This window comes from Phragmites australis, chromosome 13 (genome assembly GCF_958298935.1).
Source record: "Phragmites australis chromosome 13, lpPhrAust1.1, whole genome shotgun sequence".
NCBI lineage: Eukaryota > Viridiplantae > Streptophyta > Magnoliopsida > Poales > Poaceae > Phragmites > Phragmites australis.
Genome location: NC_084933.1, coordinates 23,119,593 through 23,142,014, shown reverse-complemented (window position 1 = coordinate 23,142,014; position 22,422 = coordinate 23,119,593). Strand labels below are relative to the sequence as shown.

At 46.5% G+C, this 22,422-nt stretch overlaps 3 protein-coding genes across 4 annotated transcripts; 2 read left to right on the top strand and 1 right to left on the bottom strand.

The window, feature by feature from the left end:
* Positions 1–207: 207 nt before the first annotated feature.
* LOC133889848 (probable galacturonosyltransferase-like 3) lies at positions 208–1,933 on the bottom strand. The gene has a single exon (XM_062330330.1). The coding sequence runs from the start codon at positions 1,680–1,682 to the stop codon at positions 648–650; it is 1,035 nt and encodes a 344-aa protein (XP_062186314.1). The 5' UTR covers positions 1,683–1,933; the 3' UTR covers positions 208–647.
* Positions 1,934–11,345: 9,412 nt separating this feature from the next.
* LOC133888503 (probable beta-D-xylosidase 6) lies at positions 11,346–14,847 on the top strand. The gene is made up of 6 exons (XM_062328776.1): positions 11,346–12,139; positions 12,333–12,499; positions 12,638–12,735; positions 13,121–13,471; positions 13,549–13,965; positions 14,070–14,847. Exons 1-6 carry the CDS (start codon positions 11,465–11,467, stop codon positions 14,666–14,668), a joined length of 2,307 nt encoding a protein of 768 aa, XP_062184760.1. The 5' UTR covers positions 11,346–11,464; the 3' UTR covers positions 14,669–14,847.
* A 1,043-nt stretch (positions 14,848–15,890) lies between these two features.
* On the top strand, positions 15,891–20,423 carry LOC133888169 (thioredoxin M2, chloroplastic-like). 2 transcript variants are annotated; one of them, XM_062328319.1, is made up of 3 exons: positions 16,275–19,431; positions 19,508–19,686; positions 19,853–20,423. In XM_062328319.1, the coding sequence occupies exons 2-3, from the start codon at positions 19,539–19,541 to the stop codon at positions 20,170–20,172; spliced, it is 468 nt and encodes a 155-aa protein (XP_062184303.1). In that variant the 5' UTR covers positions 16,275–19,431; positions 19,508–19,538; the 3' UTR covers positions 20,173–20,423. The 2 variants fall into 2 exon arrangements, with proteins under 2 accessions (XP_062184302.1, XP_062184303.1); XM_062328318.1 differs by lacking the exons at positions 16,275–19,431; positions 19,508–19,686 and adding an exon at positions 15,891–16,254.
* The last annotated feature ends 1,999 nt before the right edge of the window (positions 20,424–22,422 follow it).

Sequence of the window (22,422 nt, the reverse complement as noted above, 5' to 3'; positions counted from 1 at the left end):
AAACAAAAGCGGGAAAATCAGATCAGATTCCTGAAATTTGGAGCCCAGATTTGAGATTTGCGCCACGAAACGGCATCCTGATTAGCGTTTCTTTTTTTCTTTTATTTTTTGAGGGCAAAACGACATCCAAGTAGCTGTGATCAAGGAATTTAAAAATAATACCAGTACAGTATTACACAAAGCTTTATCACATTTCCCAAGAACCTCTGATGTACCATAACCCTTTCCAATTCCAGACGCCGTATTTTATTCCCTTTCTACAAATCTTTACCTGCGCTATTAGTATTATACCATACCATTATGGAGTAGATCCGCAAGAATCTAACTCAACAAATAAAGAATAAAATCTAATAAATCTATTGCCCCAACAGGCCAAAAAATAACAGCTGTACAGCCCATGGATGCATCTCATCTCAGCCACCCATCCGCCACCAACGTGTGGGCCCGGATGTCAGTACCGACGGGGCCACCCCAACCAACGCCATTGCGACTGACAACATGGGCGCACGAAGAGGACCCATCAAGCGGGACGGCGTCGGTGACTCAGCGCTCCTACGCCGACACCCACCCGTAGCCACGGCGAAGCGAGCAGCCAAGCCATCGAACGCGAGCAGACCGATCGCTCCAGCGATGTGGGGCCCGCATTGTCAGGCGACAGCGGCGAGGAGGTCGTCGCGGGCGCCGCGGCGGCGGCGGAGGTCGTAGGGAGCCCAAAGCGCGTCGAGCGGGCACAGCCGGCCGGCGTCCAGCCGCAGCCACGGCTTCCCCTTCCCGCTCCAGTGCAGCAGGCTGACAGGCCCCGGGTGCAGCTCCCGACACTGCCCCGCCACGTTGTCGCCGCCGAGCCCGTGCTGGTTCCACCGGTGCTCCACGGCCTTCACCTCGCCGGCGAACACCAGGAGGAACGGCGGGAGGGAGCCCAACTCATATATCCTGGCCTCCTGCTTCTGCACCTCCATCCAGTACTCCAGCTTCGCGGTGTACCCGCCGGCGCGCCACCTGTGCAGGTCGATGACCATGACCCCGGTGTTGAAGTAGCACGGCGCCCGCGTCCGGTTGGCGAAGATGGAGGTGTACTCCGGGTGTCGCCAGAACGCGTCGGTGAAGTAGGAGGTGAAGTTGGCGTGGCAGTACTCGGGGGCGGCGAGGACGGCGTCGGGGCCGAGGTCGGTGGCCCAGAGGCGGGCGACGTCGTCGACGAGGAGGAGGTCGGAGTCGAGGTAGAGGACGCGGGAGACGGAGCGGGGGAGGAGGTCGGCGAGGTAGATGCGGGCGTAGTTGAGGGGCTGGTCGAGCGCGCGGCGGACGGAGGAGGAGATCTTGCCGCGGACGAGGCGGGCGTCGAAGCGGTGGACGGTGGCCGGGAGCGTGGGGAAGGCCGCGGCGAGCGCGCGGCGGAGTGCGGCGAGGCGCTGCGCCGGGGAGGCCGAGGAGGCGACGAAGTGGAAGGCGATGGACTCCGGGCAGGCGGCGTGGCGGAGCACGGAGAGGACGCCGGCGAGGGAGCCCCGCAGGTAGGTGGCGTCCAGCGTCATCGCGATGTGGATCGTCGGCGCGTCCGCGCAGGCCGCGCCGTTGCGGAACGCCGGCGCCTCCTGGAACTCCGGCAGCTCCCCGCCACCGCCCCCGGCCGCCGCCGCCGCGCACGCCGCGGCGAGGAGGACCACGGCAAGGACGCGCATTGCGGAACAAAGAATCGAAAGAATGGATTCCCGACGGGTACGGGTGGGGGGACGAGATGGGAAGGGGATGATGCGGAGTTAAGAGGAGGCGGGACCGGAGATGGGCTGGATGGAGGCGGACGTGTGAGGTTTTACGGGTTTTTGGTTGGGTTTCTGCGTTCCCCCGGACGTTCGGTTGGTTGGTTTCGATGCGGAGGGAGACGGCCGCGCGGCGGGCTCTCGCCGTCCCCTTTGTGCTTCTTTTTATGCTAGCGGTTAGGCCCAAGCCCAACCGTTTCATAGTGTCATGGTTGGGTCTCGACAGAGGTTGACGCGCTATGTATCTATCCTTGTTACGTTATGGTGTTTCATGGTGTTATGGAGGATTTGCGATTGTTAGCAATTAATTAGCACGTTTGTGCGTTATATTAGATTCTACTAGCTCAATGCATAACACCATATATATATATATATATACACATGAGAAACTTAGAGCTATACGATACGTTTAAATCGAGTTTCACTCGTATCTAACTTGAATGGATACAGACTGGATGAGTTATGATATCAGTAGGACACACTCGTTAGTCTCAGATCATAAGATTATTGTATTCATTCATATAAATAATTAAACATCTTCATAGGTTCACTGCATTCGTCATTATATTTGCTCATACAACTAACTAAATATTTTTCTTAAAAACTATACGAATTCTTTTAACTTATATTCACTCAGCTAGGCTATACAATACAACGCATTTTTACCATCAAAACCCACCCTTACGGTACTCGTTTGGATTTTCATGGCATCGGAGAAGAGCAGAAGCCACCATTTTTCGCAAAACAAAAGGACGGGCCAGGCACGGTTCAGTTCAGGCTGCTGACTCGCTCAAGCCCAACCTGGATCCGGCCTTGCTCAACCGACAACCGGGTTTGTTGTGCTCAGTTTTGCCATTTTTTAGACAAGAAAGGATAACTTCCCGTCTCTATACTAATAGAATGTTAAGATGTTAATGATATATATTGTCACTTTATAAATAGTTAGTTTACCATGAAAAAGTTTTATTTAGCTATTTTGCGCATAATGTTGCTTCAATTTAGCTGGCTAACCTGGCACACAAATCATAGTCGGCTGCAATAGCTACTATAACTGCATGTGGGTAGTCCATACCATGTAGTTGCATTGGCACTACTAAACCGAGCCACGAAGAGAATTTTTGGTCATGAAAGAGGAAGAAGAAGAAAAGGAAAAGAAAAAGAGGAGGGGAGGAAAAAGAGGGGGAATCCGTAGCTCTTGACTCTAGATTCGCCATTGGTTCCCAATAATTGCTCTATATATTAGCGTAAGGTTTTTAGGTAGATGAATACACTTACTTGAGCCCTGAATGCCAGTAACTATCCGGAAAACGAGAGCTCTTCATATGACAGCATAACCTTGATGCAGCTCATGTCAAATCTTCCAAGCTTTTAGTAAAAAATCTGAGTTCCATACCTGTTAAACGATGTTCTTCAACTATGCAAAATGAGCAAGGTCTTGTGCTGAAAGTCGTGCGATCCATGTCACGCGGTCGAGATTAACCAGGGGAAGAACCGAGCGCTCTCCCTCTCGTCGTCTCGCACCTGACGCGTTGTTTCGCGGGCATCGCACACAGAGTGGATGGGCTACTCCAATGCGGTGTTGTGCGTCGCTGATGGCTGCAACCATCTAGACTATCACGCGGCCCCTTCCGTGTGGTCTTGGTGGACACGAACTGTTGGAGAATTGGTAGGCTAAGTTAGTGTAAAAAAAAATCGTCGTATTCACTTAGGAAGTTATGCTAGTAGAAGATTATAGATTATTACTATTTGATACGCAATACAGCGAAAGAAGAGTTACAGTAGATCAATACAACGTAGTGCATGTTAAACTCCTCGAATAGCATTAAGGTAAACAGCTAACGTCGATTGTGATAGTTGACAGCGAACGTAGATTGTGATGGGGAGAAATGCATTTCGGTGATTATCTATTGTTGTGCTCCAATAGTCATGTGCATACCTAGTGGTGAACTTGGGTGAGGTTCGAACTGCGTGGAGTCTGGTCGTTCCAGACTTGGCGTACACGTCGACCGATTTGCTAAATGATCAGTGCTAAAAAGAGCTGCTACCATTTTCTATTCTTATAAAAGATAAATGACTTTAGCACTCGTTCTAGCTAAGATCTTCAGGTGGATCGATGTGGCATGCCCTTCTCCTGCAGTTTTTATTATCGTGCAGTCACGACTCGCGATGATAATTGTTGTTGGGGTGTCCCTTTTTTTGCTGGTGCCCCCCAGGGCATACTAAATTTTATGATAGGATCATCAATCAATGTCTACCGCTGAATGGATACGTAGCAATCTGCGAGGTCGGAGGAGGGACCTGCTCGAGTCATCGGTGACTGGGACTGCTACGTTGTTTTCCGAGGGAGCTGGGTATTTTGAATTTTTTATAGCTCGTGGACTGAGTATGATGTGTCGAGCTTTTCATCACAGTAACATACAAAGCCCAGAACAAATATTGTACGCGGAGCGGGCCAGCTTCATCCAGTGCCTGGAGAATTTCGCCCCATTCAGTCAAGCAGAATCACAGGACACCACTTCAACCATGTCTGTGGAACGTTTTTCCCTGAAAAGATGGCAGGAGCTCTGCGGATTTTGTATTAGAAGGAATAAAAGGGAATTTAAAAACAAACTAGAATGAGAGTCCTTTGGCACCAGACAACTACCCTATCAGGGTCAGTGAATTAGCCTCATGCTGAAAGGTGAAAAAGAAAACAGGAAAACACTAACAAGCCGAGGATAAGAAACTAAAACTACTAAACCCTTTGAGAGCCTAAAACATCGTTGGTGCTCTCATCAACATGAATCCTCAGATCCTTGCCGAAAGCTCTTCTTCTTTGGTCGATGTCCTCTTTGAATTTGACCGCTACTTGCATGGGTGATAGTTTTATTTAGGAAGACTCTACGGTTGCGCTCCTTCCAAATATTCCACCAATAATAGATTGTTATTCCGTTGAATTCTTTTCGCATGTTCTTGTGAACCTCTTTGTTTGCCGCCTGTCACCATCTCGTAATCGTTGAATGGTCCCTCAAGCTTGGGAGCCCTATAATGTGAAGCCAATTAACAATCTCGTTCCATACATCAGACGTGAAGCTACAGTCCTTACAAAGATGGGTCGGCGTTTCATCCGTCTGACCACAGAGCTTGCACGTTTGATGATTTAGCCAGCCGCGCGGTGCAAAGTTATCAGCAGTCAGGATCTTGTTTTGCAGGAGCAGCCAAGCGAAAGAATTTACATTTAGATTCAATTTCTGCAGTCCAAACAAGTTTCATATTGCGGCTTTTAATTGTTCCTTTAAAATGTACACGGTACGTAGACTGCATGGTCTATTACCATTCCTCGTCGAGCGCCATGTGATAGTGTCCTGGGTGTTTGTATTCAAAGATGACTCATAACTCTTCCCATAGTCTCACGAGTTGGTCTAACTCCTGATGTGCCTTTATTTGTCCCAGGCTAATGATCCAACCAAGGGATTGATGACATTTTAAGAGCAGGGTAAATTAAGATATCTAAAAATTAATTGGTTCTAAAAAAACTTAACAAGATAAACCTATATTAATTTTTACATAAATATACTTAGGCTCATCTAATATGTCTACTTACAGTTCAAAGGTTTACTACTATAGTAAAATCTAGAAAACTACTCTATAAAGATAAATATGCAAGGATATATTGCAAAAAGTAAATGCAAAAAAGTAAAGATAATAGATAGAGCAAACTTAGCACAAGAGATTTTTATCATATGATATTGATGGCATAAACATCACCTCTATCCCATGTTGGAGTAGCTAACTAGGCTATAACTCTCGAATAGCACCTAGTCACAGCCTTTGAGCTACTTAGGCCTCAAATAGGTTGAGCCATCAAGGCAAAACCACACCGCAAGCCTCTCTTTCGGTCACTTACCGTCATCTTCACTTCGAAACTTGAGCCAACAAGATAAGGATCTCTGCGTCCCCGTACAAGAGTCTTGTCGCATCTCCACCCTAAGTCAGAAAGTCAACAAGCTTGAGCCACTAAGGCCTAAAGTGTCGGCGAGTCACCAAGACTCTAACGTTCCGGCGTACCACTTGGTATAAGCAAGGATCACTCCTTAATCCCTTCTTTAGGTAGCAACACCTAGACACAACTCTCTCTAAGATTATTAGCACTAATTACACTCTAATCATGTGCTTAATTATCTTGGATGATCACTTTAAGTATTTTGGTGGCTTGGATGTCTTCTCAAGTGTATGTGGGATTCTCTGGACTCCAGCACACTCAAATGACTGAGTGGATGGGTATTTATAGTCTCAACCCCACAGATTACCCGTTGCCCCAACGGTCACATTTTGTTGTACTCACCAGATGATCTGACGTGTGCAACATCACTGTAGGGATCAGTGACGTCCTAAGAGAGGAGGGTGAATTAGAACACTAAAAACTAATCTACTATAAAAACTTCACAAGAAAAATCTATATCAAATTCTATCTAAATATGCTCTAAGTTTATCTAGTGTGTCTACTCTATCGTTCAAATGAGATTGCAACATATCTAGAAAGGTAAATTGTAAGTTGTAGAGGGTTAATCCCTGATAATGATTCTGAGGTATACTAGTCGACGGGCACGTGAACAACGCTTGAGATGTATGTCTGTTTGTGTGTGTGATGAACTCCAAAACACAGGAGTTATCCAAGTTCAAGCCTCCCGAAGGATAACAGTCATACGTCATGTATATTTGGTTATGAGTGTTTTTCAACTGGTTACAGATCAGTCTCTCAGACTTATCCTTCTTTGTTCCTTTACAAACCGGATCCTTCTCTCTTTATATACTAGAGATAAGGAGAACTTAAAAGTGGGTCCTGCTCAGCAGACCCATGCTTGGCCAAGTATTCTACTCTTGGATCATCATCATGGAGAACCAGGTGAACCTAGCTTGCCCTGAGAGCTCTGCATGCCCATCCCATTTGTGGAACACCACCGGACCTGCTTCCCCCGGTCGCCCGACCTATCCCATCACCGTGTGCTGCAAATTCATCTGCCAAGCCATCCTGTCCCTACGCTATACGAGTCTACCTACAAAAATCATCCACTTATCTGGTTGTTCTACAGATCCTGCCCCATCCGTCGTGTGGCGCAAGTCGGTCCACAACACCCCACTCCGTAACAATTAACGCTACAGGATGGGGCACTGTCCATCTGCACCGGCAATGAATTTATTCGCTGGAGGAGGTACATCGGGAAGGAAAATACTTGAGTAGACATCAATAAATGTGATTAGACAAGTTATGTATAGGCGTCCCATGACCATCAAGGGCTGATCACGAGACCATATTATATTGCAAGGAGTCTGGTCGTGTAAGCCTCGCGCCAGTCTTGCGAGCCAAGGGCTAGGCGCACGATGGGCTAGGGTTCAAGAAATATCCCCCGCCGATCACCACATTCCTCGTGGAGTCTGTTAGCCAGGATGTTCCCTTACTCAATACTCTAACAGTAGCCCCCAAGCTTCCCCATGGCCGTATTCAGGTCTGGTCATACCACTTGGGCCCCTAGGGACTTTAGGTTCCTCATGTGCGGCCCCTTGGATTTCAGGCGGTTCTGATGTCGCACCGGTTGAGGTTTCTCAATACTTCCGAGAGTGAGGTGTTATGATGGGATGTGTATAAAAAACTAAGGTGTTGGTGCCCAGACGCTCTTATGCATGCATGGGTTTGACCGGGGTGTGTCCATAAGCCCCCCAGGGTAGTAAATGAAAGGATCGAGGACATTTTCCACGATGATTCTGCCTTCCATCCTAGGCGTGAATCAATGGCTAGCCAGGCTATAAAAGTAGGAGTTTACCTAGCTGGCCACCCATCGAGGCTTTTTGCAAGGCAAGAAGGCAACTCTTCTTGTGGTTCATGGCATCCTCTTCCCATTCTTCATCGGGAAGGTCGATGATTTTGGAGGATTTGGCAAGGGTCAAGTTGCCTCTGATGCCAGTTCTGCTTGCTGTGGTGCCCCCAGGGGAAGATAATCTCAAGGTCATGCTTGCAGAGTTAGAGTCGACCACGAACTCTGCAACCATCGTGCTTCCCTCGCTACGGAGAGAGTCTCCCCTTGCTGCTCCCGCTCAATCTCCAGCTCGAGCGGTTGCCCCGGTCGAGGTTATTGACATCTCCAACGATGAGGAGGAGATCGACTGGGACCTTTTAAAGAAGACTGATGAAGAGGAGACAGCGAAGGAGGAGTAGAAGGAGGGTCAACCGGGTTCACAGACGCCGATCAATAGCTCCAGCAGTGTCTTCGCGTCGGTTACCCTCCTCAGCCCCTACGCAGGCTATCATCCGATTCGCGGTGCGACCAGCTGCCGCCCTAGGGAAGAGTATAAGAGGTTCATTGAATCGTTCAATGACAAGTAGGCATCCGCATACTTCTGAACTCTTGGAGGTGGTGGATCTTCACTACTTGTAAGAGTTAAGCGGATCCTCTCTATGCACCCTGCGCTAGCCACACGAGTCAAGAAGGGAAGAAAAAATATGTAATAGGATAGTTAGTCTGATCGAAGGTAATTGACTCGCATCTAACTTATCTTGTTTTTTAATGAAAATTTTGGGGTCTTATGATGTCCGCCCTTGTTCTGGCCCTTTCTGAAAGTCTCGCTGATGGTCAGAAGGCTACGCAGGAGTCCCACAGTTTTTGGACTGTCTGGTCCGAACCACTGTTCGAAGTTTTTAGATAGTTTTCCCTGTATTTTCATGGTGAGTAGGCTCTGATTGTTCTGCCCTGCTTGTTAGTTAGGCTTTTGAAGCGCAAGACAACCCTAAGTACGACAAGTCCCTCGGTGGTGACTAGCACCTGACCCGAGCAAACGTTATCCCGAGCCGTTCATACCTTTAACATTGTGCGAGCAGTGATCCCGCATTGTTCTTGAGCTCTCAACCATATGGTCATTTTAACTTCTTGATCACTAGGTCCCATAGTGGCCGTTGAGCGTTGCCATGTGCAATGGTTGGAGAGCCAATCTGGCTGGGCTCCGATGTTGGTCGTGAAATCCTACAAAACAGAGAGTCTGGTCTTTTGAACTTAAAAACTTACAAGTCATATTACATGCTCGTCCGGAAGGTTCTGCAAATTAGAGAAATAGGACCGCCTTCGCGCAACCCTACACATAGAACTTGTGCAACAGGGCGATGTTCCAGGAGTTGTGTAATTAATGGTTGTCCTCCATGGCTAGCTTGATCGCACTAGGTCGGGTGACATAACCTACTTTGTAGGGCCCTTCCCACTTAGGGAGAGTTTATTCCGACTGGTTTTATTCTAAATTTGCCTAAGGACGAGGTTGCCTATGATTAGTCTCTGCTCCCGCATCATGCGATTATGATAGCGTCTAAAGCTTTACTGATATTGGGCAGCTCAAATTAGAGCACTCTCATAGAGCTCTTCGATGAGGTTTACATCATCCTCTCGTCGCGCCATGTGATCATTGTCCGAGTATTTGGCCATTCGAGGCGACCGAAGGGCGATCTAATAGTTTATCATTAACCCGTGTGGGAGTCTATTTTCAACTTCTAATCCCTTTGGTCATGCCGATGGTCATAGCGTGACCAAAGACTCTTGTCACACCACATGCATTTTCGTGACATGGCACACCATGTTGGCGTCGTAGCCAGGTCACTATGACGTGTCTTGGGCATTGTCGCGCCATAGCACGTGGCGCGACAAGGTTTTCACGCCAAGCAAGATGCCGTGACAAGGCTGGATACAGAGGCCGCACCCGGCTTCTCCTCCCTCCCTCCTCTAGTCGAGACCAAGTTTGAGTTCCTCACTCCTTCTCTCATTCCCTCAAATCGTTCACCAAATCCATTGATTTGGGGCACGAATCGAAGTAAATTTTATAGGAGATTGGCCTACTTAGGTAACTCTTGTGTTCCATTCGTTCAATTTGCTTCATCCCAATTGTTTTAGATGGTTTTAGGGTGGCTGGAATTTATAGATGAGATGATGGAAATGTTGAAATTAGTGTTGTTCTTTTAATTTCTTTTTTTAAGGTATCAAATTCGTGCGATGAATTTGTGGTAACCCTTGTGTACTTGGTAAAATTGTTTGCATGCAACATAGTTAAAATGAATTGGGTAGTATATAAATACATTTACTTAGGCCAATTTACTCTAGTTTGTTGATTATGTTTTGTATTATTTAGGCTTGAATAAATATGGGTGACTTGATTTGAGGAACCCTAGAGGTGGGACAATAGAAACTATCACACCGTAAAAGAGTGGGATGCCCAATTGTCTCATGCTCTTCCCATTCCTAACTATGAATGTGAAGTTTCTGCCTAGGTCAAACAGTCGAGGCATCCTTTTATAGCTGCACATGCTTACTACACTTGTGTGGATTATCGTGTAAGTACATATTTGTCGTTTGATAGGAATCATGGTCATGGTTCATTTTACCGGTCGAAAAATTGTTCGTAAACCTACCGGTTCTACCGGTGGCTACTAGTAAAAAAACAAACTAGGCAAAAATTTCATAGTAATTTGAGTCTTAGAGTCATATAATGTTGCACAAATTCACACCTAACACATTGGTACATCGTGTGTTGCTTCAATAGAATTCTGACATATACCTCCTTACAATTGCCCCACAATAACTACATTGTGTGTTGTTTCACCCTCCATGCTTTTCCATACTTCACTCGGTGGTTGGTGAAACTGACTATGGATTCAATGATAGAAGACGCAGTAGTGTCACAATCCGCACGTACAATCTCAATGATGTAGCGTCCCAGATACCTTGCCGTGCAATGTGAAGGCCTAGATAAACCACAAGTGTGAGGCTGGTGCACTTTGCTTAAGGCGAGCTCAAATGGCGTAGCCACAACCTCTGGCAACGAACTATGTACCTAAGCTTTACATCTGAATGCGCAACATCGTGAGGTCTGTGATGCCACACTGAGTAATCCTTCAGCCAAAACTTCAATTCTTCTATAGTATTAAAGATCATGCCCTTTCGGATTTTCACATTCTCACTATTTGGTGCACCTTCCATACTTAACAAGCCATTATCACGTACAGTCTTTCCTAATCAAACTTATGTCCTTAAATAAGCGGATTTATGTCCAACCCAACATGACACACCTTGTCACACCAATACATACGGCGTGACAAGAGTCTTTGGTCACGCCACTATCGGCGTGACCGAATGTGTTAAAAGTTGAAAATAGAGCATCCCACGGGTTAATAATAAAATGTTAGATTAAAAAAGGTTAAAAAATTCGCTTTGGATTTCATTTTTTTGATATACGAATTTCAGTGTTTTGAATTTGAACTGGAGAACCATGTGAGCGATGCACTTATGCAAAGAATCCGGAGCCACAACTCAAGGCAAAAACAAAAAGGCATATGGTGGATTAGTCAGCAGGGCATCTTCGCAAAGCAACATCACTTAAACAAGATGAGCAGAGCAAGCAACCGACAAGGAATTTCTGGTTGCAGGTCCAAAATAAACTCCTACAAAATGCCAAGACATGGCTAGCCGCAGTTATCCAAAAGAAACCGCGCATAGACCGAGCCAGCAAGCAATCAGTCGATTTGCTTGTCCTAGTCAGACTGTCAGACACCCGCAGTTCGGAGACTCCGTCCCGTGGCAACACTGGAACGGAGTAGTACTATAGCCGCTTAGGCTTAGCAAGCGAAGCAACCCAGTTACCCAAGTGTCCGACAGAATCCCATTCCCATTCCCACCTAACGGCTAAGTCCCGCCATGCTTCTCGCCGTCCTCTCCCTCGTCTTCGTCTGCGGCGGCGCTGCAGGCGCCGCGGCGCCGGCGAACGCGCGCCCGTGCGCGTCGCCCGATGCAGCGAACGCCTACCCGTTCTGCAACGCCTCCCTCTCCATCCCGGCCCGCGCGCGCGCGCTCGTCTCCCTCCTCACCCTCGACGAGAAGATCGCACAGCTGTCCAACACGGCGGGGGGCGCCCCGCGCCTCGGCATCCCGCCTTACCAGTGGTGGTCCGAGTCCCTCCACGGCCTCGCCGACAACGGGCCCGGGGTTAACTTCTCCTCGGGCCCCGTCCGCGCCGCCACCGCCTTCCCGCAGGTCATCCTCACCACCGCCGCCTTCAACCGCTCGCTGTGGCGCGCGGTGGCCGAGGCCGTCGCGGTGGAGGCCCGCGGCATGCACAACGCTGGACAGGCGGGGCTCACGTACTGGGCTCCCAACATCAACATCTTCCGCGACCCGCGGTGGGGACGCGGCCAGGAGACGTCAGGGGAGGACCCCACCGTCGCCGCCGCGTACTCAATCGAGTATGTGCAGGGGTTCCAGGGGGAGTACGGGGAGGAAGGTAGGATCATGCTCTCCGCGTGTTGCAAGCACTATACAGTGTATGACATGGAGAAATGGGAGGGCTTTGCGCGGTACACGTTCAATGCCAAGGTGAAAAATTCACGCCTGATCGTTTCTCTGAACTTATATAAAGTTTCGAGGATAGCCATCAGCCAGTTGTCTATAAATCCGCGCACAGAGAAACACTGAAGTATATAGAGTAACTTACATGAGTTGAAAGCTCCAGGGAGTATTTTCTTTTGAACTTCTAATGCAAATTGTGATAGTAATCCACTGCTAGCAGGTAACTGAGCAAGATTTGGAGGACACGTACCAGCCTCCTTTCAAAACATGCATCCAGGAGGGTCGTGCTAGCTGCTTGATGTGTGCATATAACCAGGTCAATGGTGTGCCAATGTGTGCTCACAAAGATCTTCTGCAGAAAACTAGGGATGAATGGGGATTTCAGGGGTACACTACTAGCTTTTCCTCTGAATTTGTCCGTGTTGAGCCTTGGACCATTGGTTATGCCAGAGATGACAAGGGATATCATTGTATCACCCTTGTATTTGCATTATTGTTTATGTGTGCTCATTTGATTGTCTGAAGGTATATTACATCTGATTGTGATGCTGTGGCAATAATTCACGAAAACCAGACATACACGAGTACAGATGAGGATTCGGTAGCGATTGTTCTTAAGGCGGGTTAGTACTCTGAAACCTTCTATCTTTTTCTGTGAATCACATTAAGGGATTTTATTAGCATCTTTCTGTCTTTGTAGACTAGAAGATTGACTTCTTGACAACTTCTCTGTTCAATAGTTAAAAGCAGATACTAGGAGATTATAGACAAAAGGTTGTCGATCCCAACTAATTTAAAACCCTGTTGTTCTAACCCCCAAATTGGAAGGATAATTACAGAATTGTTCCATAATGAGGCTTCTCACTTCCAGCTATTCCTTGAAAATTTTATCTTTATGAGGCTTCAACATCTCGTCGAAATAGATTTCTTAGAACATCTATATAGTCTTCAATATATCAAGTATCAACCAGTCTTTTGCTGAGATCTTAATATTGATCTTTTTTTAAGGAATGGATATCAACTGTGGTTCTTTCCTAATTCGGCATACAAAATCTGCAATTGAGAAAGGGAAGATTCAAGAAGAAGATATCGACCGTGCCCTTTTTAATCTATTCTCTGTTCAGCTGCGTCTTGGAATTTTTGATAAGGCCAACGACAACCAATTATTTTCTCGATTAGGGCCCAACAGCGTGTGCACGAAAGAGCATAGAGAGCTTGCAGCAGAAGCTGTAAGGCAGGGCACTGTCCTTTTGAAGAATGACAACAGTTTTTTGCCTCTGAAGAGAAGCGAACTTAGGCATGTTGCTATCATTGGACCAGCTGCAAATGATGCGTATGCTATGGGTGGAGACTACACAGGTTTAAACCACTACCTGAATTAAACATTGTGCCTACCTTATTATATTGCATGCATTAACGCAAATCTCTATATTCAGGTGTTCCTTGCAATCCTATGACCTTCCTTAAAGGCATGCAAGCCTATGTTTCGCAAACAACCTTTGCCGCTGGATGCAAGGATGTTCCCTGTAACACAACAGATGGATTTGGCGAAGCCATTGAAGCAGCCAAAAGAGCTGATATTATTGTTCTAGTTGCTGGGTTGAACCTGACAGAAGAGAGAGAGGACCAAGATAGAGTGAGCCTTCTCCTTCCAGGCAAGCAGATGGACCTCATACATAGCATTGCTAGCGTAACAAAGAAGCCCCTTGTGTTGGTTCTCTTGGGTGGTGGTCCTGTTGATGTTTCTTTTGTGAAGCAAGATCCACGAATTGCAAGTATTCTCTGGGTCGGATATCCTGGTGAGGTTGGTGGACAAGTTCTCCCAGAAATTATTTTTGGAGAGTACAACCCAGGTGAGTAAACAACTTACACTTCTTGAAAGTACATATAACTAGCATGTACTGCAATAAAAAGCTTGTGGTTGCTGCTGGACTAATCTTGTGGGCTGTAATGACAGGTGGAAAGCTGCCTATAACTTGGTACCCTGAATCCTTCACTGCTGTTTCAATGACTGATATGAACATGAGAGCTGATGCTTCACGCGGTTACCCTGGAAGAACATATCGATTTTACACTGGAGATGTCGTATATGGTTTTGGATATGGTTTAAGTTACTCCAAATATTCGTATAGCATCTTGCAGGCTCCAAAGAAAATTAGCCTGTCACATTCATCAGCTCCGGACCTTATCAGTAGGAAGCCTGCATACATAAGGAGGGATGGCCTAGACTATGTGAAAACTCAAGATATCGCCTCCTGTGAAGTCCTAAAATTTTCTGTTCGCATCTCAGTATCGAATGATGGTGACATGGACGGGAGCCATGTTGTTCTACTTTTTGCAAAATCGAAATCAAGCGTTCCTGGTTTTCCTATAAAACAATTGGTTGGTTTTGAGCGTGTCCACACGGCCGCCGGCAGTGCAAGTAATGTGGAGATTACCGTAGATCCTTGCAAGCTTATGAGCGCAGCCAACCCTGAAGGCGTCAGGGTACTGTTGTTGGGAGCCCATGTTCTGATGGTGGGTGACGAAGAGTACGAATTGTTCATCGAAGCTTGACAAGGATGTACGTATCTTGCCATTTATGGAGATCAAATTTGGAATAATCTGATGACATTTGTAAAGGAACATGTTGTAAAGATTCATCGTTGGATTGGGTGCAAGTACAGTTGTAGCCATTGCAGCAGACGTTGCCAGAAATACTCAAATAAAATTCAGCACCGCATTCAGAATTGTAATTACATTGTCTGTGATTAAATACTCTTTTTAAACAAAGAAAAGACGTCGCGTATCCTAACTGCGATCCAAGAAAGTTGAGAATTATGCAAGCACAGTAACATTTTGATCGCATGGAAAATGATACTAGTACCATACCATGGTGTGTGTAATCGCCCCCTCGCCCTTCTACTGCTCGGCCGGATGGGCGACGGTGGACTTCCCAAGTTCCTGAACTGTGTATGTACACTGCCACGGGCACCTCCGCCGACGCGTGCGACGGTGCTATCGTTTGCTAGCTCCCGGTCGATCTGCCGCACCTCCTCCCCACCTCCCTGTCCCTTGGCTCGCGTGGTTCACTGAGGACTTGTTTGGAAACAAAGGGTGAAAACCCAGTGAAGAAAAGCCCCGATTTGAGTGGCACATGCAATCCTCTGATGAACCTAGCCTACCTAGGGGAGATAATCTCCGCGTATGATACCATTTGAAAACAAAGGGGACAAAAACCCTGTTGCTTCAAAAATATTCCAAAAAACCCCAGAAAAATCGGAAAAAATATGAAACATTCATAGACCCTAGAAAATATTGTCAGATCGAATGAGAAAACAAAAACACATTCATAATCATTAGAAGTAGTTCATAATCGTTCGATATGGTGCTCGTTCGATTTGGACCGTCAACCCCCGTAGTGAGCTTTCAAAGGCCACCGACATGAAGCTTTTCGTATAGCCCTCCGCCCCTGAGAAAAGCCGAGATCCCGCATGGATTAGATCTCCCAAACAAACCCTCACAGCTAACCACAGCCGCCGGGCCTGTATCCTCGCATGTGGCCCGACCCCCGGGGCGGCCTCGTGTAGTCCTGTGCCATTTCAGCTCCTGTGCCGTTTGCCCGGCGCGGGAATACGCAGACGCAGGTGTCGTGGTGGCGAACCGGAAAACGTCCCATTTCGGCCGTTTTTTGTCGTGCCAAACGAGCAAAAACCGAGCCACGGGCGCGTCGGCAATCGCCATCTACCGGGCCCAGCCGAAGAGCGCGGCGTCACCACACCACACGCGAACTGGACTGGAACTGCCCCACCTGCCTTTCTCTCCATCCCATTCCCCACCGGTCTCCCTCTCGCATCTCACTCGCACCACAACAAACGCGCCCCCAACTTCCTTTCCTTCTCGAACTCTCCCCCCGTCCCCATCTCCAATCACCATGGCCTCCGCCCTCGCCGTCTCCGTCCCCGTCCCCGTCGCCTCCCCTCCACTCGCCGCCTCCGCGTCCGCCTCGCCTACGCGCCGCATCTGCGCGATCCCGACCTCCTCCCGCAGCCTCAGACCCCCGCCACTCCGCGCGGCCTCCGGTCTCTCCGGGAACCGTCGGGGCAGCGGGCGTGGCGCGTTCGTGGTGTACGCCGCCCAGGGTCAGGACACGACCATCCAAGGTGTGTATGCGAAGGTGATCGGTCTCCCGCTCGCGTTACATCTTTGTATCCATCTGTTATGAGACTAGATGGTGAGCTACTGATCTGATTGGTGCATATATGTTGCTTCCTTGCTACGTAGAGATGAGATTCTGTTTGGGGTTGGGATTGCATACTGATTTTGTTCTGTTTCGGGGAGTCGGCCAATCGGATGCTGTCTCTTTAGGTGAGCCTGGTCTCATCTTTGGAGGCAAATGTCCGGAGTAGTTAGGGGATTAACACCAGCATGGGCACAACATAATGAATGCGAGGTTATGAATTTTAGTAGCAACTCCTGAGCAATATCTGGCGTCTTTGTATCTATGCCTATGTGAATGCCTTCGTGCATGCATCATCATGTGACGCATGCCTGAGGTAGACAGCAAATCTCATGCGCATGCGCTTCGAGTTGTGGTTGTGTTCCCCTGGGTTGATCATGCACACGCGTGTGTTCCACCTGTGTCGTGTTTGTGGCAGCAACCGTCATGGTGTTGGACTCAATTATATTGCCGTGCAACGGAACACCTTTTTTGGGGGCATCTAGAGTCCAGATATGTGCATGATCAAATCCTGGATTATAGCATCTACAATTGTTGATATTGTCGTACAACCATTTCCGTTTGTTAATGGGCACTATAATCAAAATATGGCCGCATATAACTGTTGCTGTTGAGCTAGTGGAAGCTTAAATTGTTCCGCAGGAGTTATAAGCATCGACTTACGCATGTATGCTTCACGTGGGTCATCTAGCATTTGTTATCTTGTCTCCTTTTTGTCATGGTGGGGTGTGAAACACTAGTACTCCCTCTAGTCGTAAATACTTGACGTTTTGGACAACGGCATGGTCTCCAAAATGTAGCATTGACTACTATTTTCTATTGGAACGATTTTATAAAATTCAATAAAGTTATGTCATCATAAAAGAACTTTTAAGACAAATCTATACGTACGATTTCCAAGTTCTCTATCTAAATATCCTACAGATATTGTTGGTCAAAGTTTCAAAAGTTTGTCAGGATCCTTGTTCAAAACGTCAAGTATATATGACTGAAGGGAGTACCTTTTAATTTAAAGGGGTTGTATCACATTGTTAAGCCCTGAGATAATTGAATCTATTTCCTACCATTCCCATTAGATTGACTATGTCATTTTCCCGTGTTCAACTAAGGCTTTAGATAAAATCTTCTTACTGTATTGATATTTGCAAAGATAAAACCAGGAATACTTATTACTTAGCCAAGTATATTGCTGGGAGTTAATTAATTCTGAGATTTATTTCTATAATCATGAAGAAGCTGTGATGTGCTTTTGAGCATTCTAGACATATTGGGATCAAGCATCTCTTGAATGCTGGCCCATTTGCCAATACGATTATGATTTTTGTAGATTCTACTGAGTATGAGCTCGTACATTATTTAACTTAGGTCCTCCCACGTTTGTTTTACAATGTCAGTAAATTTCCCACAGTGGACATGACAGGGTCTCACGTAATTTATTTTTGGGATTTGGGAGGGAGGGACTACCATACCATTTTGCATTGTTTTCGAGAAATAACAGAAGTCACCTTTTAACGATTATAAGTTGAATCGCTTGCAGTCAGAAAACCCTGACTCCGACCTTAACCATGATAGCTTACGTGATGTATGTGAATAAAGAATAAAAATATAAAGCTTGCAATATGTTATGCAGAATTGCAGATACTAAGAGCGACTACATCAATATGAGTGATTGCAATTAATACAGTGAATAATTTAGCTCTTATGTGTTCAAGGTAATACCACACCAAGTGAATATATGGCATGGTTGTAGTTTGTGCTAGTGTGTTAGTGGGACTTTTGAGTATCTAGCATGTCATACTAAGCACAGTAAACACTCGAAAAAGATTTCTTTGCAATTTTGCATAACATTCGAAGCATTGTTGCATCAGAATGAAAAGCTGGTTAGCCTAAATCATTACCTTTGACCAGCCTAGGATTGTACATCGAACATGAACAATGTGGCTGCTAAATAGTACAACGAATGTACTAATAATTCGATAAAATGAGAAAGCTAGCTTACTGCCATCGTAAAGAAGTATAAATTGGAGAATACCATGTAGTGTGAGGATCATAGCCGTTACGGCGATGCGGCGAGGCGACCCACCACCTTCACATCACTTATGGCGCGTGGCGTTATGACGCCATACACGCATCATAGTCTAGGATGTTAGGAAATTGTACTGCAAATGGTAGTATAAATGTAGCTCAAAAGTGATAGCCTAGAATTTTATGAAATCAAAATAGCAATGTAAATGTATCATAAAAGACATAGAGCTCATCTCTCAAAGGCCTCCGTGATTTGATCAGTCATATTCTGCAAAAAAAAAAAACGAAGTTGGCTGAGAGATATCTATTCCCCTTGTGATCAGATCATCAGAGTACTACTTGGTTGAGAGAGAGAGGCAGTGAGTACTACTCGGAGAGAGACTAAGGTAGTGTTTGGTTGGTTGAACGAAGTTGAATGGGATGAGATCGTCTTGTATGTAGATGATTATTTTGGATGAGATGGTACAACTAGGTTGTTTGTTAGATGTATGGGATGGTACGAGAATGCGTTTGGTTGGATGTATTGAATGATACGAGAACGTGTTTAGTTGCTTAAAAGCCATGTATTATATCCATGTATAATTTAATTATTTTACAAAAATAATAATGTTTATATTTGTTATTATCAACAAACTATGCTAATTAGTACTAATCATTACTAATTTCATTTAATCATAACTTAAGTTGTCAATAATCATCACTAACTACCCACAATAGTAATTAGTTATGGTTAATAACATCTAATTGTAACTAATGTTGAACTAAAAATTCTTAATAACCACTTATAGCCACTAATCATCACTAACCGCAAGTGATTAGCGGAGTTGACAGAACCTGTATGGGTCATTCAGTCGATTTTGCCGCACGGCTCGGTACAACATCTTCTTGGTATATTCTAAGAATCTAAGCTATCTTATCCTGGACGGAATGATGTGATTCGGGAGACGGCGGACAAGGGAGACGGTGCGTGGGGATCTAGGCGGGCAACGGGTGGCTGGTGAGGATTCAGGTGGGGGCAGGCCGAGGGCGGCAACGGCTGTTCCTTCCGGGTTGCGGCTCCTTCACTTGATTAAAGGTATGTTGTGCTCAGTTGCTCACTTGTCGTCGCCTATTGCGCCTGCCACACCTGGTGAGTGGAGAGGTCGCCACAGGTCGCCAAAGAGGCGCCACACCGATGCTACAATGCTATGGTGGACGCCATACACACCGGAGACGTGGCGAGAGGCGGATTACCGCCACAGCGATGTAACCATGACAACTATGGTGAGGATGGCGTGTGGGTCTAGGGACCTGGATGGTATTTCCAACTTGGTGATCTTTGTGATACTTGGTATGATTGGCACTTGTATGAAATTTGTCCCTCTAGTTGATCATATTTTCCATGGTGCAGTAATACTTTCTTGGAAACATTTATGCTCTTTTACAAGCTTTGTGTTGAAATTTTATTTCAATTGCTCATAAAGCTCTTATCTCAATTAGTGTGTCCTCATTTGTAGTTCCGGATGTGACAAAGTCAACATGGCAATCGCTTGTCATGGAGAGTGAGCTTCCTGTCCTTGTTGAGTTCTGGGCTTCATGGTGCGGGCCATGCAAAATGATAGATCCAGTTGTTGGCAAGCTCTCAAAGGAGTATGAAGGGAGGCTGAAGTGCTACAAGCTCAACACTGATGAAAATCCAGACATAGCAAGCCAGTATAGCGTCCGGAGCATCCCCACCGTGATGGTATTCAAGAATGGAGAGAAAAAAGATTCAGTTATTGGGGCTGTGCCTGAGAGTACTCTGATCGCATGCATCGAGAAATTTGTTGAGAGGTAAAATGCCAAATTGATCTCTTGAACACAGTTGCCATTCCAAAACCTATGTTAAGATCATTGGAGCCGTATGCACAACAGTCCTGTACCTGCTTGTAGATATTTGGTCTCTTGAACACAGTTGCCATTCCAAAACCTATGTTAAGATCATTGGAGCCGTCTGCACAACAGTCCTGTACCTGCTTGTGGATATTTGAATTATATTACTGTAGCATCCAATAAATGGCGTTTGAGGATGCGGTCTTTATGATGACAGTCGCATGATTGCTGTCCACTCTAGCCTGGTTTTATTATTCCACTGTTTTCATGGGCTGTAGATGTGTGACGCTGACGGATAACAACCATATTCTATGTCTTGTAAGAATATCCATCATTCCTTATGATCATTTTCCACACAACGCAATCTTCTTCGATTGAGATGTACACCTTGCTGGTGTGATTCCGTATTCATTTGATTTATCATATGTTGTAGATTGCTGTGGTGAGACGTCGATGCAACTGGTATAACAAAATAAACTAGTACCTGGTTTTTGATAGTAAGTTTCCCTCACTTCACAGAAGCCAGTGGCTCGAGTCTTGACGGTTTTAAGCTATGTAGGGCATATTCAATAGTTAGACATAGTGCTAGTTTTTAGATGAGAGAATATATTTTTTAAAATTTATATAGATTTTGCTGTTTATAATTCTCTATATCTTAGAGAGGAAATTCTCTATATCTTAGAGAGGAGAGAGGTGAGGTTTGCTCATACCTTATCACCTCTGTGAGGTATGAGAAATTATGAAATCTTTGATCTAAAAATTAGTATTGTCTTTAAATATTGGAGATGCGCTAAGTGCATTGCGCACAGGCTCTGCCTGTTTGTTGTGAGTTGCCCTCGCTGCATTGTGAGGTTAAGTTTCAATGTGAGCCCAAAGTTGCATTTATGTTAGATTCAGAATGGAACGCATTTACATTTTACACCCAGCGTTTCAGATAGACCTCTAGATCTGTTATAAGCATGTCCACGTCCTGATGAGATCAGTCGGCAATCCGTGGTCCGGCGCCTGAGCAGGTAATACGCGGCCAGCTGCTGCTGGAAACAATGGGCGGCTTGTCGTCCTCTAGATTCAATGCAGTGGACCAGACCAGGCTTCTCTTCGGTCCCATCGCCTTAGCTGCGACTGCATTTCCTGACTGTATGTGTATGACTGGTCGCACATATCGAACTTGCTACAGTCCTTAATTAAAGGAGGCACAAAGCTCTGCGCCTGGTGGTGCTAAACGTGCCCGATCCCGGAGATATCGACCACAACGCCTAAAAAACTCCAGCGGTGGAAGCCTCCGTCGTCGGCGCGGCCGGTCGCGACGCGTCTCTCCCTCCGCACCTACCGGACCCAACCCAAGGATTACTCGTGCGAACCAACAGGCGCCTCGTGCGCGCGCGGTGCCCATACCCTATCACGCCGCGAGGTCCGACCCACACAGACACGCACCGACCGTTCTGCCACTGGGGCCGTGGCTGCACCGGCCCCGCGACGCGCGGATCGGCGGCCGCTGCAGCCAAGGCGCGCGCACATGCAGTATGCAGGTTTCGCGCAGCCGGGCAGGAAACCCGAGGCTATCCAGATGGCTGGACGGGTTTACTTGGACCCCTAGTTTTTCACTCGGCGGTCCTGCTTTTGCTTTCCCGTGCTCGTTGGGCACACTGGTTTCTGGAAGCCGGAGGCCGGTTGGTCAGGAGTCCCTGCGCCGGCGACCGGGACAGCTCACTTGTGGGCCAAACTGCCCGTGGTACGAGTATGTACAGCTTGTATTCTGACTATTCTCCTAACCTTTTCAGCGTCAAATCTTGTGGGCGTCTGTGTTTACAATGCCATATTGCCGGAACCGGTCTTTGACTTACCAGAGGTAGGTCAGAGGTGATTAAGCAGTACTATAAGTTATGTAAACAGTAATCTGCAGTAATTTATTATCAGGAAGACTAGGGGTCGTAAAATAGTAGTATATATGAGAGTACTATTCAGGCAGTACTATTTACGAAATTACTGATTGTGGGTACTGTTCATACAGCTGATGTTCACGAAACCGCTGTTTACAGGTACTATTTATGCAGTATGCAGTAGTACTGTTTATCTCGTGACTTATCTCTAAGTAAGTCAGAGGAGCCAATTCCCGTATTACAATGGTAAGGCCAAACGCAACGAATGGTTGGTTTGCTTGTGTTTACTGTGAGACTTCACTTGTGACATGTGATGCCTCCTTTTCATAACGGGC